The sequence below is a fragment of the Patiria miniata genome, unplaced genomic scaffold (assembly GCF_015706575.1).
Source record: "Patiria miniata isolate m_02_andy unplaced genomic scaffold, ASM1570657v1 HiC_scaffold_23, whole genome shotgun sequence".
In the NCBI taxonomy this organism is placed as follows: domain Eukaryota; kingdom Metazoa; phylum Echinodermata; class Asteroidea; order Valvatida; family Asterinidae; genus Patiria; species Patiria miniata.
The window spans coordinates 6,768,200-6,784,336 of NW_024037062.1; the positions used below are offsets into that span (position 1 = coordinate 6,768,200).

The window sequence follows — 16,137 nt, forward strand, 5'->3', positions numbered from 1 at the left end:
GATATTCTAGCTGGTCTTGCAAACATATCCCTTTCACCATTATTCTACTACATGCAAAAAAAATTTTTCATATGTAAATACATGCCATTGTATTTATTACTGATTGTGCCCCTAAGAATCTAAAACAATCTGGGGGGGGGGGAATCGAAAAAGGGAAAATTTAAGCTTCTGTTAACCACCTGTTTTTATTCAACCGATTTCTTTTGCCGGTATCAATGTAGCATGGGAAACCCCTGTCTCTAATGCTCATTGGAAATTTGACAATTCAAAATGTGGAAAAGTCTGTGTCATAAATATTGGTCTACTGTTAGACTGATTCCGGGCCCTTCAATCGTAGCCCTCGTTTAGAGTGTAGGAGGCGGGAACAAGTCCGAACGGGGGCCTCTGGAAAAGCACATGAAGTGCAAATGCCTTTTTGGGGGCATGTTATTACATCGGATCATTTGCTTTTAGTGCATCCCCCACATTTGAGCAACGAAGTCGTTGTAACTCGTACGAATGATGCATACTTGTTGGAGTTTCAGCTCAGTGGATACTATACCTTTTGAGGGGGGAAAAACGAGAAAAAAAACAACATATTTTTGTGCCCACTTTCAATTATTGATACCCTTTCAGGCAGGGATTTTTTCTACAGTTCTTTCTTCATTTTAAGTGAGGTATTCTTGTTAAAATCGGTAGGTACACTTTTCTGGGTAACTGCAAATATTCTTACGTGCCTTTATGTTTTGACTGAAGCATTCTTAAAATGTTACACCACATGACACATGCATCCCCGCTCCAGTGTGTTACATTTCCAGCGAGCATTAGAGCTAAGGTGTTCCCGCGCTGGCATCGATGGAATTACTCATGACTGTTGCAGCCGAGGACCTCGAAGCGCATACTGCTATGTGTATGGTGCTGAGTAGGCAGGATACGCAGGAACCTGGCCTGGAAGGCCTTCGGGAAAGTGGTGGTCACGCGGGTGTTTTTGTCCGAGTTTCCAGGGAACTGTGAGGAACAAACAATATGGAAACGAATTTTCGAGTTTTCCCCATGCATTTACAGCAGCAGGGGCGTACATCCGGGGGAGGAGTTATATTATCCCCTCCACTTTTTGACCAGTGGGGATGTGGAATATTGGATCCCCCCCCCCGCCACTTATCGTGGCAAGAAACAAAAAAGTTGGATTTTAAAATATTTTTCCAACTTTCCAACAACCAAACTGCATTCAATAGTACTGAAGAAGGGAGAAAAAGTACGGAAACTTTGAATACTGACGCTGTCTAGATGTAAAATTAAGGGCTGTAAGTATACATAACGTGCACATCTGTATCATGAACAGCGCCCCCTAGTGTCATGTTGAGTCCAGCAAGCCCCCTTTTCTTTTTTGTATCGGGGGCATTTTTTATTTTTTTTTTAATTTTAATCATCCCCTATCCACTCCCCGGCACAGATTCACGCCACTGTGCAACAGGATCGCCAGAGGGAGCCCTCGTCCTACGGCGTTCATCTCATGAGCGGGGCTTTGTGCAATAAGCCCAATAAGTCTTACCACTAGAACACCAAGTTTGCCTGGGTCTGTGGTTGGTTTGAATCAACGGCGGATGCAGGGGAACGGGGGCCATCCCCCCCCCCCCCCCAAAAAAAAATTATACTTTTGTTTTGGTAACGTCTAAAAAAAAAACCAGCCATTGTACATCACCCACAAAAATAATAAAATAAATTGACAAGGTTTTCACGAAATAGATATATGGATTTTACTCAAAAAATAAGAATTTACAACGTATGTCGCAAATGGGAGAGTTTTAGAAAAGAGATATCAGGTCCGAATTTCAGCCAAAGAAATTAATTCTGGTTAAAATAAGAGCATTTTGAAACTGCACTTTTAAACTCGAAAAATTTAGTACACGAGAACAAAGAAATGTCTCCACAAGGATACACATTTCAGTATGTATGGACAACACTGAGTATACAGTGTTTATCAAATTATGCATCGGTGAAAGGGCATTTGAACAATATGATTAGACTACCTTCATCGGTGTACTTGATCCATCATCGGTGACGTCGGTCCATTCTTGGCCATCGTTGCTGTAGGCGACTTTGAACTCTGTCACCCATTGCCGCCAGTTCCCATCCCCGCGCCCCTGCGTGATAACGCCAGTGATGATCACATTGGAACCGAAGTCGACCTGGATCCATGGATCAGGATCACTAGCTTCATCATTACACCAGGCTGCGGCTCCGCCCCTGACTGCAGAGTAAGCAGATAATCAAACAAGCTGAGCAGAACATTCGGCTGTGCAAATGTACGTGCTAAGCTGAGAACCTTCGCTAAGCACTACATGAGGCAGCGGTCACTTGCAAAGTAAGCGGATAGTGAGAAAGCAGTCCTAATGATGCCTAACGACGTCATGCTTAAGTTTTTTTACATGTGCGCTTTCCTATGAGAGACAGGTGGGACCAGGCCCGGATTAAGCGTTTCGTAGGTCTAATAGGCATCAGTGTTCCGTAGGTCCTACTTAGCCCTAGGTATCGGCACCAAATTCCTGTTAATGCTATTAAAGAACAAAGCACTATACAAAGTATATATCAAGCCAGGCCAAACTGATATAGGTCCCTGCTCTAAAAGTTTGTTGGCACTAAGGGCGTCAATCGCTTCTTAGAAGTGGGAGGGGTGGTACATACATTTTACATGTGTATCTTGATCAGACCTAATGCGACTGCGACGCCTAACCGGCATGGGGTTTCGGGGGCCGCTAAATTGAAGAGCCCCGAAAAAAAAATCGATTGTAGACGTTCTGTTGTGCGATCTGAGGCAATTTCTGACTACTGCCAAGGTTTTAGCAAAAGATCATCATTTAAACGGGATTTTCGAGTTTGGGGTCATTGAATCAGCGGACGAAAATAGTTTGGGGACGACATGTTCCCCGGACCCCAGCGATCGACGCCCATGGTTGGCACCGTGCTTCAGAACGACAGACTTGCACGTAAATTGTTTACGTAGGGCATAAAAAGTATGCCTACATGCTGTACAGCGTCAGTTGGAGAAATCGAAAATTCTAAGACAAATCCTATGATATTTTAAAAACTTTTCTCTGCGTGCCTGGGTGGGTGTGTGTGTGTGTGTGTGCATGGTAGGCCCAAATGTGTTTTGTGGCACACTACGGTATTTTCGTAGGCCCCCCATTTATCGTTAGTCTGAGTATCACCCGTTTTCCACGGAGCCAAGTCTCGTGTATAACGTCTGATAATTGTAAACATGCAGATATATGCAAGCCGCACGCAAGCCAATCGGAGTCGACTTTACTAAATCGTGACGTACTGACGTTATTTCATTCCCAACTCAGGACTAATGGTTTGATTGGTCAATTCGAATGCAGTGTTTCGTAATACAACAGCAGCCTGGCGCATATTGCGTAAATGTATAGAGCGCGTGACACTTTTTTTTTGTATCCATGTCTATGACGCGCAAAGGGTGAATGACCGAAGACCCGATGTAGAAAGCGCCCGCTGATTTGTCAAAATGTAAGAGGTCAAGAGGCGGTACATTGCATAATTAATCATCGAATCTGTTCATATCTAATCTATTACATAGACTAATTTCTAGTGGACCCCGAATTTTTTGAAGGCCCTAGGCACAGTGTGCCCATTAGGTAATCCGGGCCTTGCTGGGACGTGCACGTCATAAGGTCTTAGGTCTATCGCATGGCCAACTTTATTTTTGCTAATCAAAAATCGGCAGGGAAATATTCATAAGCAATACACAGACTTTTTGCTGGTATAACCTGTCCATCTTTATATCATGTGCTTTATGTGTTGTGCTTAGTACCTCAACACGTATGTTCATGCCAATGCACATGTACTTGTGAACCACTTAGTAAGTCTGGTTATCAGACCAGATGATTCTGACAATTCTGGAATCTTGCAGACGTTCTATGGCACCATTTATAAGGCACCCTTTATATATCTTAGCTCGTATGATGAGCTGAGGTTGTCAAAATTTTAAAACCATTTTTGAAAAAAAAATAACCTCTTTCAAAAAAAAATATTCAAAACCCCTGTAAATCAACCAAATTTTAGAACTATTTTTCCAGTTTCCCTGAACAATAGATAAACATGATGATATCATTTTCGATTTATTGTGAATACGATAATTCAAGACAAAAAAACGACGTTTTAGTGTCAGTGCAACAACGAATATACGCCCCAACGGACGTATACCTGCCTGATGACATTCAGACAGCAAATGCAAGAAAAAGTCAACTCGTACCCGAGTCAAATCGTACCATTTAATTCGTACCCAGGTTACCTCGTACATCAATCATGTCGTACTCACCTGTACGAATTTGAATGAGCGACATGTGAAACCTGTAAAAGTTTTTCACTTCAAAATGTGTATATATGTATATTAAGCAACACAGATTTCAATTTGAAGCACCAACCCTCAGAGGACAGTCTTCAACTCCTGGCATTTGTTGTCACCTTTGACGAATTGTTCTTTTGAATTGACTCATTGTTTATATCGTGTAATTGTTGAACGGAAGCAACATTACCTTGAAGGTTAAGTCGAGCCCTGGTGGGTCCGTGATCGGCACGGTTGCTCCACATTGACGACGCTGTGATGCTTGCATCTGGGATGCGACCATCTTCCATGCCAAAGGGACCCACCTCAGTGCACTCCAAGACGTCTGTCGGAGCTAGTGAAAAAAATCGATCAGAGTGGGGTGGGTCTCATTTAAATAAAGTAATTGCAATCATGGTTTAATGGACATAGTAGCCAGGCGCAGATTCAGCCTTCTCCTGATCAAGAGTGGAGAACATTTTGAGGAAAATTTGGGGGTAAAACGATGATGACGACGACAAAACGCAACACGAAAATAAAGAAAGCGATCACTGTGATGTACCAGGAACATCACAGTGATCAAATGTGGAGAACATTTTTTTTGGGGGGGGGGGAGCAAAAAAAACCCTTGGTTCCCAAAAAAGTGAGTCCAAAATATTACGGTGTGGGGCATTGACCCCCATACCCCCCCCCCCCCCCCCTCCATCCGCCCTTGCTTATGATCGTTGAAATGTGTTATAAAACTTTCTTTTACGTTCTTTTATTATCTTGTTTCGGTACCCCTTGTTGAACATTTTGACGTTTTGCACGAACGCTATAGGTTCACTTTTTATGAGCTTGGTGTTATAGTGGGTCAGAAAATATTTGGGGGAAGTGTGCCTTTGACGATAGGTCACACAGTCAAAGTTTGTCATGAGAAAGATATTGGTGTACAGGGCCATCGCAGGTTTGTCCTTTGACAAAAAAATGTAGGTCGAATAACAAGCAATTTTCAAACTTTTCAAAAGGGCTGTTTTTTCATGTTATTCTACAAATATCACATGACAAATTTGCGATGGCCCTATAGTCAAACATCTTTCACATGACATACTCTGATCGTGTGTCGAATTCTATGCTTGTATCATAAAAGGCAAACTCCCATCACCTATCTGCCGTACTATTAAGACGACGCGAACCATCAGTCTAAAAGCTAATCGTCGTCACGAAAAAAAGGAACTAAGTTGAAAGCTGTTTTGACAACCAAAAAAAACCATTATCTACAAAAACATCGCACCTACCTTTCTTACAACAAGAGTCATGGACACACGCTTTGACCGCATCAATTTGGTTTCGAAAGACGTCAAGTTGGCTATACAGCGGACGCAGAGCTGCTTCGAGAACCGAGTCGCAGTTACCGTTGTCGTGTGCAGCTGCAGCAAACAGGCAGCACTGGGCCAGCACGGCGAAAATAGCTGTCAGAAGGCACTTCATCTTGATCATCAGAGACAAACAATGTTCTGGAATCAATTCCAGTATCGCATTTATATAGGGTTTTATACAGCGCCTGAATAAATGCCCGATATCAGAATTGTGGCTCATTGATCACGTGTCATTGAATTATTCTCCCAAATGCCGGGCACAGCCGCATCACAAAATAGATAGTCTATCACACGGTAAATAGAAGTTCAATTGCACGGTCACACTATTGGTAGTTGTGACCAATGAGATGACGAGGATTTATTCAGTTGTAGAAAACAAATCATGAACGGCTAACATTCATTCGGTGACATAAATTATTCTCACCATTGCACTCATAAACGTTCATTCTTCAGTATAACAACTAAACTAGAACCCATGACGCCATGATGGGCACTAAAGGCGTTCCTCGTAAAAGTGGAACCGTCACGTATATGGGTCAGTCAGATTCCTCCAATGTCCAAGACTCATTCTATCGTGTTTTTCCCCAAACAAGGTCGTCCAAAAGTTGTAGTAAGCTGTATTGTGGACACATTTTCGCCGAAATAACAGCTCTTGTTTTCGTAGTTTGTTTAGTGCTTTCCGCATTGTTACGAAAAGCCTTTGTTTTTTGTTCTGATATCTTTTAGGTTTTTCGGCAAGTCACCTGAAACAGCTCACCTGCAAACAATTCTCATATAGAGATGCATGTTCATTGATTTCGTTTTGCGAAAAGAATACTTATTTTTTTTAGTGATTTGTAGACTGAACTTTAATTCGGTATTTGTGTTCAAAACTTCTTTGAAAAGCACATGAGTGATTTGAATGATTTTTGTAAAAGAAAGCTCATTTATTTGGTTTTCATATCCGAGATTTTAAAGTGATACAGGCAAAACTTTATCACAAATCGGTCCTGTCTGATAGGGTTGAAAATGACGTTATAGCTGTAAGACTGTGTGCACCATGCATCCTTTTCTACTGAAATCGTACATGAAGGCGTAAATGCACATATGTTTATGTCTAGATGGTGTGTGGCCCCTCCCACCTCCCACATTTCGAACTGCCAAGCTCCAGGTCCCCCGTATGTTGACAGAACCAGTCGTCGCTGATAAGAATAAACAACTACATGCATCTGAATGACAATCTTCGTTATGCAGTAATTAGGTGTTGTTCTAAAGTCCTTATAGTTTTGAAAGTGATGCCAAATTGTTACAGGTACCTTTGTAAGGGGATTTGTTTCAAACTCCTTTTTTTTCGTGTTGAAAATGGACAAAAAGAGGCCCACTGTCAAAGAAGCGGATTCAGCGTGGTTCTACCTGATAATAATAATAACTATTATTATTTTGACATGACGAATGCAATCAGCTGCGTAGATGTAAATTCCAACAGCTGCGAGCTTGTCTCTTGTCTTTGTTTTTTAAGGCGTTTTTCTAGAAATTAGGTCGGCGATATTCGCGGGAAAACTGTCAATTAAGTTCCTGCGGCATATCTTTGGAACAAATTAAGCTACAAAAAAAATTGTATCATTGGCAAGCCCATGATTTGCTCTTTGACATGATGTTTATAACTTGAAAAGTCAAAGGTGGGACTTATTCCTCATTATGCTATGGCAGGTCACTGCCCGTTTTTGAAATGCCACAAGGGAGTGAGCCGACATTGATTTTGGCTTTGAAGCACAGCTGTTTGTCAGTGTACGCAGCTGCTTAATTAATTACGGAGCACCATATGAAACAACCACAATGGGCCTACATAGAAATTCTTTTCTGTGTTAATTATTCCCCAGAAAATAGGAAATAAAAAGAGAAACGCAGTCCATAACAAAGATGAAACTCAACCTCCCGACTATGCTTTCAACCTAATTAAATATAGATTGAATTTTTTTTGATTTATTACCTGTTTGGGCGAAACAGCTGTTACTATTTTCCGCGTACTTGCACAATAGCCTTTGTTTTTGTTATGATTGGGTTTTCTGCAAAAATTGCGATGAATATACAGCTGCACGTATGCAAATTCCAACAGGTGCGAGTAACTAGATTGTTGCATTTTTTTCGTTGTGCGCGTATTTGATATGCCACAAAAGTGAGCAACACACTATTTTTTTTATTTGAATCTGTTACCAGTTCATCAATGCACACAGCTGCTTCATGATGAGTGCATACAGAAGCACGGATGCGAATTCCAACAGTTTTTTTGTCATTTGTCATTTTGTCATTATGATATATGTAGCCTATATTATGCCACTCATTGCAATCAACATTAATGAGCCGGTATTAAATTTGGATTTGAAGCACAGCTGCAGCCTGCTGTGTCCTGTTTGTCACTGAACACATCAGCTTCAAATACAAAGAAACAGCTAGTTGAATCATCACCAATGGGCCCGGATAGAAATTCCTTTGTGTACAATCTGGAGGAATATTAAAACGGAGACAAAAAAGTCGAAAATTTACTCTTTTGTATTTGATATGCCACATCATAATGAGCAGACAATGAGATTGGATTTGAAGCACAGCTGCAGCCTGCTGTGTCATGTTTGTCATTGTACACATCAAATACAAAGAAACAATTGAATCCACACCGATGGGCCCGGATAGAAATTCCTTTGTGTACAATCTGGGGAATATCAAAACGGAGACACGAAGTCAAAAGTAAGTTGAAACTCAATCCCGACCATGTTTTCAGCATGATTAAATATCGACTTGTTCAAAGTTTTACTCATAATTTATATCAGCTGCTTCGGCGACACAGTTTGGCCCACCAGCTCTTGTTTTCGGAAATATTTCTGTTTTTTTAATTGTTTTTTTACTCTTAAATGCGAAAGACGGACTCGTCAAGCATATGGAATTAATACATTCATCACAGAAAAGGGGATAACTAAAACATATGGCAGTATGGAGGGCTGTATAAAAACAATTTCGAAACTTTGAAATTCAACCGAATTATCTTTTGTTCCCTCAAAATATGTGTTTTGTATTTTGAATATACCTTTCATTGTATGTACAACATGTAAAACTAATCAAATAAACTTATTGCATTAAGAAAATATCCTCAGCTACCTACTGTATTTGAAACGTCCGGTAATCGAAAGCAAATTTTCTGGACATAATTTACACAAAAATGTTGTTGTGTCATTTTCAGTAAGCATCCATTACACGAAAATTTCATGACAGAAAAAAAAGGATTTTATTTTTTCTCTTAAAGCACGATACATAGTTTTTAAAAATTACGATATTTGTGTTACGGTGCATGCAAATAAACTTTTAACTTTGAGGTATTCAACTCATCCCTAATAAAGCATGATCATGCATGGATCAAATACGTTTGGACTTGTATTTGACAACTGCAAAGGACCGAATACGACACATGTACACATCCCCCCCCCAATCGAAACTCCACCCAGCCCTACCATGGACTCGAGTCACATTTTTCGTGACTCGGACTCGATTCAAGTCACATTGGAAAATTACTCGAACTCGGACTCGGACTCGACCATGATGAATCGGACTCAAGCTTGGTGACCCGTGACTCGAGTCACGTATATTCATTAAAAAACATAACGTTACGTATTTGTGCGACGAACGTAGCATTCATTTTTTACTCCATAGACAAAACACGGCGCCGCGGAAAATCGTATCTAGGGGCCGCACGCACACCCCCTAGCCCCTGCACGACGAGCACCGTGCATGCCAAAAAGTGTCCAGTATCATGGAGGAGGGTATTTTTAGGGATGGGATTTAAAAGGAAAACACATTTTGGGTCTAAACAACATGTACACACACAAGGTAAACTTTATACACTGAGATTTACTTAAAAGAAAGAATGGATGATTGAAAAATAATTATAAAAAAATGATTAGTTTGGTGAACAACTAAGAACAAGTGACTCGTGACTCGGACTCGGACTCGAGGCTTGTGACTCGAGACTCGGACTCGGACTCGAGGCTTGTGACTCGAGACTCGGACTCGGACTCGAGGCTCGTGACTCGAGACTCGGACTCGAGGCTTGTGACCCGAGACTCAGACTCGGACTCGAGGCTTGTGACACGAGACTCGGACTCGGACTCGACGTTGGTGACTCGACTTCAACACTGACCCCTACTCACACTTGTGTGGGGTGGGTTTCTCATTGTTACAGGCAGGTGCGTTCGAGCGTACAAGAGAGGTATATCAGATGGCCATTCAAGGACGTATGCGACCAACAAACACCCACAAAGCTAAGACCCAGAGAGCCGGCACTCACCGAGGATAGGCTGACTGGTAGTGTGAACTTGTACCATGTTATGAAGATTTTGTAAATTTTATTACGTCATCATGACGTCATCAGGTATCAAATTACAAGCGACTTAAGGGCAAATTTTGACAAAATAGTTTGAGTTTTATCGTGTTCGTTTTTCTCGAGGTTGTAGACTATGCCGTGAGAAACATTTTGTGTTCCCAGACACAAAACCGCTTGACCTTTACTTCCGGTGTTACCGGAAGTGCAATAAAAACTGAATAAAACTCAAAAGCGGAAGCATTTTACTACAGACACATATATTATGAAAGTGTTTAGTGAGGAATGCCAGACACAAACACAGTGTGATGACGTCATCATCCGAAAGGGCGCCCCTAGTGGCACATAAAATAGTGTTTCTTTTATTTATTTTTAAAAACATAGGTTCAAATTTTACCAAATCGCACTTTGATATTCTTTGATTAACCACAGATAACTTGGCAAGGTTGCAAATTCATGACGTCATCAGACCAGAAGTTACTTCTACGGAGAATTTGAAAATGACCATATTTCAAATGCAATTCTATCAATTGATCCATGTCGATCTTAGCTCAAATAAGATATCCATTACAATGTTCACCTTTGCTTCCAATACTGTGACGTAATCAAACCGGAAGGAAGATTACGTGTTATGAATACATAAACTTCCAAATTTCCATACGTTATTTAACGTCACAATGAACATTTATCCAATCCGATCTCAATCAGTATTCATTTCCCGTTATTGAATAATGACGTCATCAAGCAAGACATAACTTGATTGTGTACATAGAATGTTTACTGAAATTTATCACGTCAAAGATGTATTTTTTCCAACAAAATAATTGATTGTACCGAAAAGGGATTTAATTTCGAAATCCTTTGTTCTTAATTAAAATATACAGTGTTTCATGAAATAGTTGTCTACCCGACCACTCTGCGTTTGTAACAACAAACGCGAACCTATAGTTTTATTTTTTTTTTTTTTTTCAGTCATTTGCCCATTGCATTTGTACACGTTTGTTGTCCCCGGCACTTTGGGCAATAAAATCAATCCGATTGCCTTTAAACTCGGCACTGTAGTGCGAGTCTGCCAAAGCCCCGCCCCGCAAAAAAATAAACTTCCTTTAATTGTAGCTCTTACAATGCACGAGTCCCTCAATGACCCTCATATATTGAGGGTCATGATCCTCCTGCGAAATACGAGGTCAAATGCTCCTGCTATTCTACTAATAATCTAAATAAACAACAATACACTAATTACAGCTGAACAGTATGTCCTTGAGATGTTGATGTTCTTGGGGATGTGAAGGAAGTGATTGAAAGTTAGGAATCACTTGTACCTGCTTAATTGTGTCATGCGAGTGCTCTTCGTGTTTGCTTCATGCCATAAATTACAACATGGCGACAGAATTTGTTATTGTCACAATCAATTAACAAAATTGGAAACAACCTAATTTAAAGAAGACGAAAACCTTATTTGATGAACTCCCTATAGTTTTGCCACTTTTTTAACAATATATTTTTTTTTAAATATTGTTTAACTACTATAAAGTGTAAATCTGATGAAGAAACTCTAATTTAGGAGTACGACAATTAGTACTAGTTTTTGCAAAACTTCAACATGTTGAAACTTGACAAAAGTAAAAAGTTAAAGGTTGATGTTTCATCTGTTGTAGGAACTCGAACCCTAAACTCCAGAGCCACCCCTTGGTTTCAGCAATGACCACTAACGGATATTTAAATGCAACTTTAATTTTACATTTGACCTCCTTGTAAACCTGATTCGAAAAAATTTGGAGCAAGAAAATATTGATTTATTTTTTAAAATTTCAGTCATGGAATATAGATTTGTACATGTAGACCAAAAAATTGAGAGATGGTAGCCAGATATGGATTGGTCTGCCCCCCCCCCCCATCCCTCTTTTTGATTCTCCTTCAAACCCTGCATGTGTGTGTGTCCCCTACATGTTTGTGTCTTGTTCCTCTGTCATTTACCTCTGAAGAAGGCCTGGCTAAGGCTGAAATGTAATGCCACTTTATTTTTGTTTAATGTCAATAACGTTACATATACTATAGAAGATTGATGAACCATATTTGACTGATCTATCTTCTGTTAAAGGGAATATACATTATTTGCAAGCATCGAAAAAAAAACTACCTTTTTTTACGAAATACCTTACTAGGATTTTGGTAAATGACAGTGTAAAGCATCCTGTAAAATTATGGCACCATGTGTGAAGTCATTTTTAAGAAAAGTGGTAGTTTGTATACATTTCAAACGGTGGTCGGCCAACCACCGTTGGAAAAACCTACTTATTTTTCGACTACTGCTCCAAATTTACCAATTTTTTTTAGTCCAAATTTTGTTTGCTATTGGTTACATGTTCATGAACGGGTGCAGGCCAGTTAGACTGATTCCATTATCTTACAATTTTCCGGCACCTATTAATGATACATTTTATCTTTAGTGGAGTCAGGGAACCAGACTACTTGACATTTTTGCTTTTCTTCGTTTTTCCAGTATTTTCGAACACAAAACTTCAAACATGTCAGTGTAACAATATTTGATCTGTTATACTAACCCCTCAAAAAAGTTTATTTTTGAAAATTACAGCAAAAGCCAATGATGTACATTCCCTTTATCTCCCCTTATCTTTTTTATCTGCCCGCCGTCATCATCGCCATTAGCCTATTTGAGAGTATGGCCGACACAATAGAAGGGCGCTGTCACAAACTGAATGTGGTGGGCGAGATGTACTTTTAGGATTCATGGCTCAGTGCGCACGCCTTTCTGTGTTTTGTACCGTGCCATCGTATCGCCCGCATCGGCTACTTTGCTGAGCAATTTACTTGAATATTTTAGTGATTAACAAGTACGACATATTGCAAATAAATTAATAGTTTATTGTGATGGCCGTAAACAGCATATAGCGATTAATGGAACACAATTCTTCTCGACTCATGCAAATGCAATTGACATTTAGGAAGGAGACGAGGCAGGCAATTAGACTCTATTTTTGTGTGACCATGGCAGTAGCTCATATTGTGTTTATCACAGATGAAAAGATAAATACATGCCGAGTCAAAAAGAAAGTGACCGTATGATAAAAAAAAAATGGCACGCTCCATTTTGTAAAAGATATAATTGGGATAAAGAACATGTTATTGAGTAGTAACTGTGAACATTTCAGGTAATTTGCATACTATATTCCCAAGTCGTGTCTATTTTAATAAAGACATAACAAAATTCTGCTGTCTACCACTAATACCAATTTAACGGTCTACGAATTGATGAATATCCATTAATAAATATAATGAAAAAAAAACGTTTTCCCGCCTCCAGGAATAAAGGAAAAATTGAAAAGGAAAATAGAAAAAAAATCACCAATATTTCTAGGGAAAAAGAGTTGAATTGTTCCCTATATTCAAAATACAAAATCTTGATTCATAAGATTTAAATCTCAGTTGTATTTGGAATCAATGAGGATGGCTATAAAGTGCTTGTTTCAACAGATCATCCCACAATAAAAACGAGAAATAAGACGAGGAGCAATGGTTATTGGACTATGCCTCACTCACTAGAAAGTGAAGAGAGACATGTCCATTAGCATCACACTGCAGTCACATTTGCCCTAAACTGATTCTTTACTTAACCCTAAAAGGGCCATTCCAACCCCCTCACTTTTTGGCTGCTCTCGACTCGAGACCAGCCAAAATATCGAGACCAAAGGGGACCAAGACCGAGACCAAGACCGAGACCACAGCTCCTGAGACCGAGACCGAGACCGGCAAAAAGTGGTTTCGAGACCGAGACCGAGACCAAGACCGGTCTCGAGACCTACAACACTGGTTCCGGGACTTGACCAAGGGCCCCAAAATGTGTTGGATTCTCTTTGGTACAATCCGATGCATTTCCTGACCACTTTCCTCCTACTCTTTATAGGGGATGAGGGATTGTAAGCAAAAGTAGATTTTTGGGGGTAAGTATATTTTTTTTATATTTTTTTTTAATTTCTAAGCTTTACTCGTCACCGAGCAGGGTGAATCCCCCCCCCCCCCCAACCAAGCGTCCGGGCCCGATTTTGACACGATTTATACTTGGTGTGTGCAAAACAAGATGACATTCAAATAACACTAAATGCAAAACAACGCATATCACTAGATTCCCGTTTCAAAAATCAACAGTGTTTTGGAAGTTGTTAATTCTGACAAGTATTTCGGTTTTGTTGTTTCATCTGATTTCTCATGATCCAAGCATGTTGTTAAAGCTTCTAGAGTTTTAAGCCTCATCAGTAGAATTTCTGGTTGGTCACAATCTGAGTCACATCGTGGGGAAGTTTTGTGATGAATGCACGAAGGGTTATGTCTACCTATTCTGAACTAGTACAGTGTGGCAGCCTTATCAAAAATTCACTTTTAGGCAGCACTGTGGATGTATACTTATTAAAACTGTGTCAGTGGGTTTTTACTGCATCAAAATAAGGTGTTTTACAGGTTATTAGTGATGTGATGTCGTATACCAATGATTTTTTTATTTTTTTATTTTACTGCTTTGTTTTGTCTCTTTTATTGTGTTTTTTTTATCAGACGATGCAACCGGCTTATATACTGTGACGCTGCTGTGCCTTCTCATATCACACACATTTGGACAGGATCCTCCTTGAGCGGAGTCCTACCTTAGGTGGGCAGTATGTACGGCCATAGGTCAACTATGGTCATTTTTTTTCAAAATTACAAAATGTTTCTCCCACAGTCTTGATCCATTTAATGTCAAACTTGGGCGAGTACATCTCTGGACCAAGCCTCACACACAGAATTTGACCAATGGTCACCTAATGGTCGAGTAGGGGTCATTTTCTTCAAAATTACAAAATGTTTCTTCTTATCCCAAAGTTTTGACCCAAACAATGTCAAAGTTGGTCAGTTACATCTCTGGACCAAGCCTAATTAGGGTGTAAACATAATTGGGCCAGTGGTCACCTAAGGCCCCGAAAAAAAGTATCCGGTTTCTGGTATGCGCGCGCGTCGCCGTAGCCATGCGCGTCGGCGAAATGAAAACTTTTTTTTTCAATGAAAGATGATTTCTCAAAACCGCCAAACTCACTGGTTTGACTGGAATCCTGCTGCTGCACAATTTTAACGTGTTTTTAGATCGGGTTATGGTCGAGAGAAAGCTTTATCTGGCCTCTCTAGACTCCCATATATTTGCACTAAGTTTAGTCGGGCACCATTTGCAGTCATCAGCCGACATTTGAAGCAAAAAAATCAGGTAAAAAAAAAAGCCGCGTCGCCGCACCACTTTTGGGGCAAGCTCCATACCAGAAACCGGTATAAATATACAGTAGGGGTCCTTTTACTGAAACATGTAAGATGCTTCTTTTACCAACATTCCTGAGCTGATGTGAACTGTTTTTGATAAATTTCATCCTTAAGCCATGTACCGTACATGGTATTAGCAGTTTTGAGGCAGTGGTCACTTGTCAATTATGTGGGGAAAGCGCATACACAAGCACCACATTTTCATAAAATGACCACTGGGTGACCACTGCCTGAAATCTGCTCAAACCCCTTACAATGCATACGAAGTGTGTTGTAAATTACGTGCGAAAAGCACATGTTCAAGAACGACATTTTCATAAAATGACCACTGAGTGACCACTGCACTAAGTGGCCACTGCCTCGAAATGCTAAAACTCCATACTGGGCATACGACGTGTGTTGTAAGTTATGCGGAGAAAGCACTTCGCAAGAACGGCGTTTTCGGTAAGTGATCACTGAGTGACCACTTAGTAGAGTAACCACTTATTGCGTATGCGCTTTCTCCACGTAACAACACACGTTGTATACATTTTATGGGATTTTAGCATATTGGAGGCAGTGGTTACTTAGTGGTCACTCAGTGGTCATTTTATGAAAACGCCGTTTTTACGTTCCCCATGTAACAACAGACGTTGTATGCGCTTGTACGGGGTTTTAGCATATTTGAGGAAGTGGTCACTCAACGGTCACCTGGTGGTCCTCCACGTAATTTACAACACACGTACTTCCCATTTACGTCCTTATAGAGTTTTTCACGTCCTTCAAAAATACCAAACATAACAAAGGGAAAATTTAGGTGATAAGCACGATTA

The 16,137-nt window shown here is 40.2% G+C and overlaps 1 protein-coding gene across 1 annotated transcript; it reads right to left on the bottom strand.

The window, feature by feature from the left end:
• Positions 1-840: 840 nt before the first annotated feature.
• LOC119731429 (lactadherin-like) lies at positions 841-5,827 on the bottom strand. Its single transcript, XM_038204599.1, has 4 exons — positions 5,599-5,827; positions 4,533-4,667; positions 2,010-2,230; positions 841-987 (listed from the first exon to the last, which is right to left on the bottom strand). The coding sequence occupies exons 1-4, from the start codon at positions 5,798-5,800 to the stop codon at positions 841-843; spliced, it is 705 nt and encodes a 234-aa protein (XP_038060527.1). The 5' UTR covers positions 5,801-5,827.
• Positions 5,828-16,137: the final 10,310 nt, after the last annotated feature.

What these genes read in the sequence shown, in the direction of transcription:
- LOC119731429 (XM_038204599.1), bottom strand. Translation starts at nt 5,800, where the DNA reads ATGATCAAGATGAAGTGCCTTCTGACAGCTATTTTCGCCGTGCTGGCC. An exon ending in TGACTCTTGTTGTAAGAAAG is followed by an intron (nt 4,668 to 5,598) that starts GTAGGTGCGATG and finishes TAGCTCCGACAG; the next exon opens with ACGTCTTGGAGTGCACTGAG. An exon ending in GATCAAGTACACCGATGAAG is followed by an intron (nt 988 to 2,009) that starts GTAGTCTAATCA and finishes TGTTCCTCACAG; the next exon opens with TTCCCTGGAAACTCGGACAA.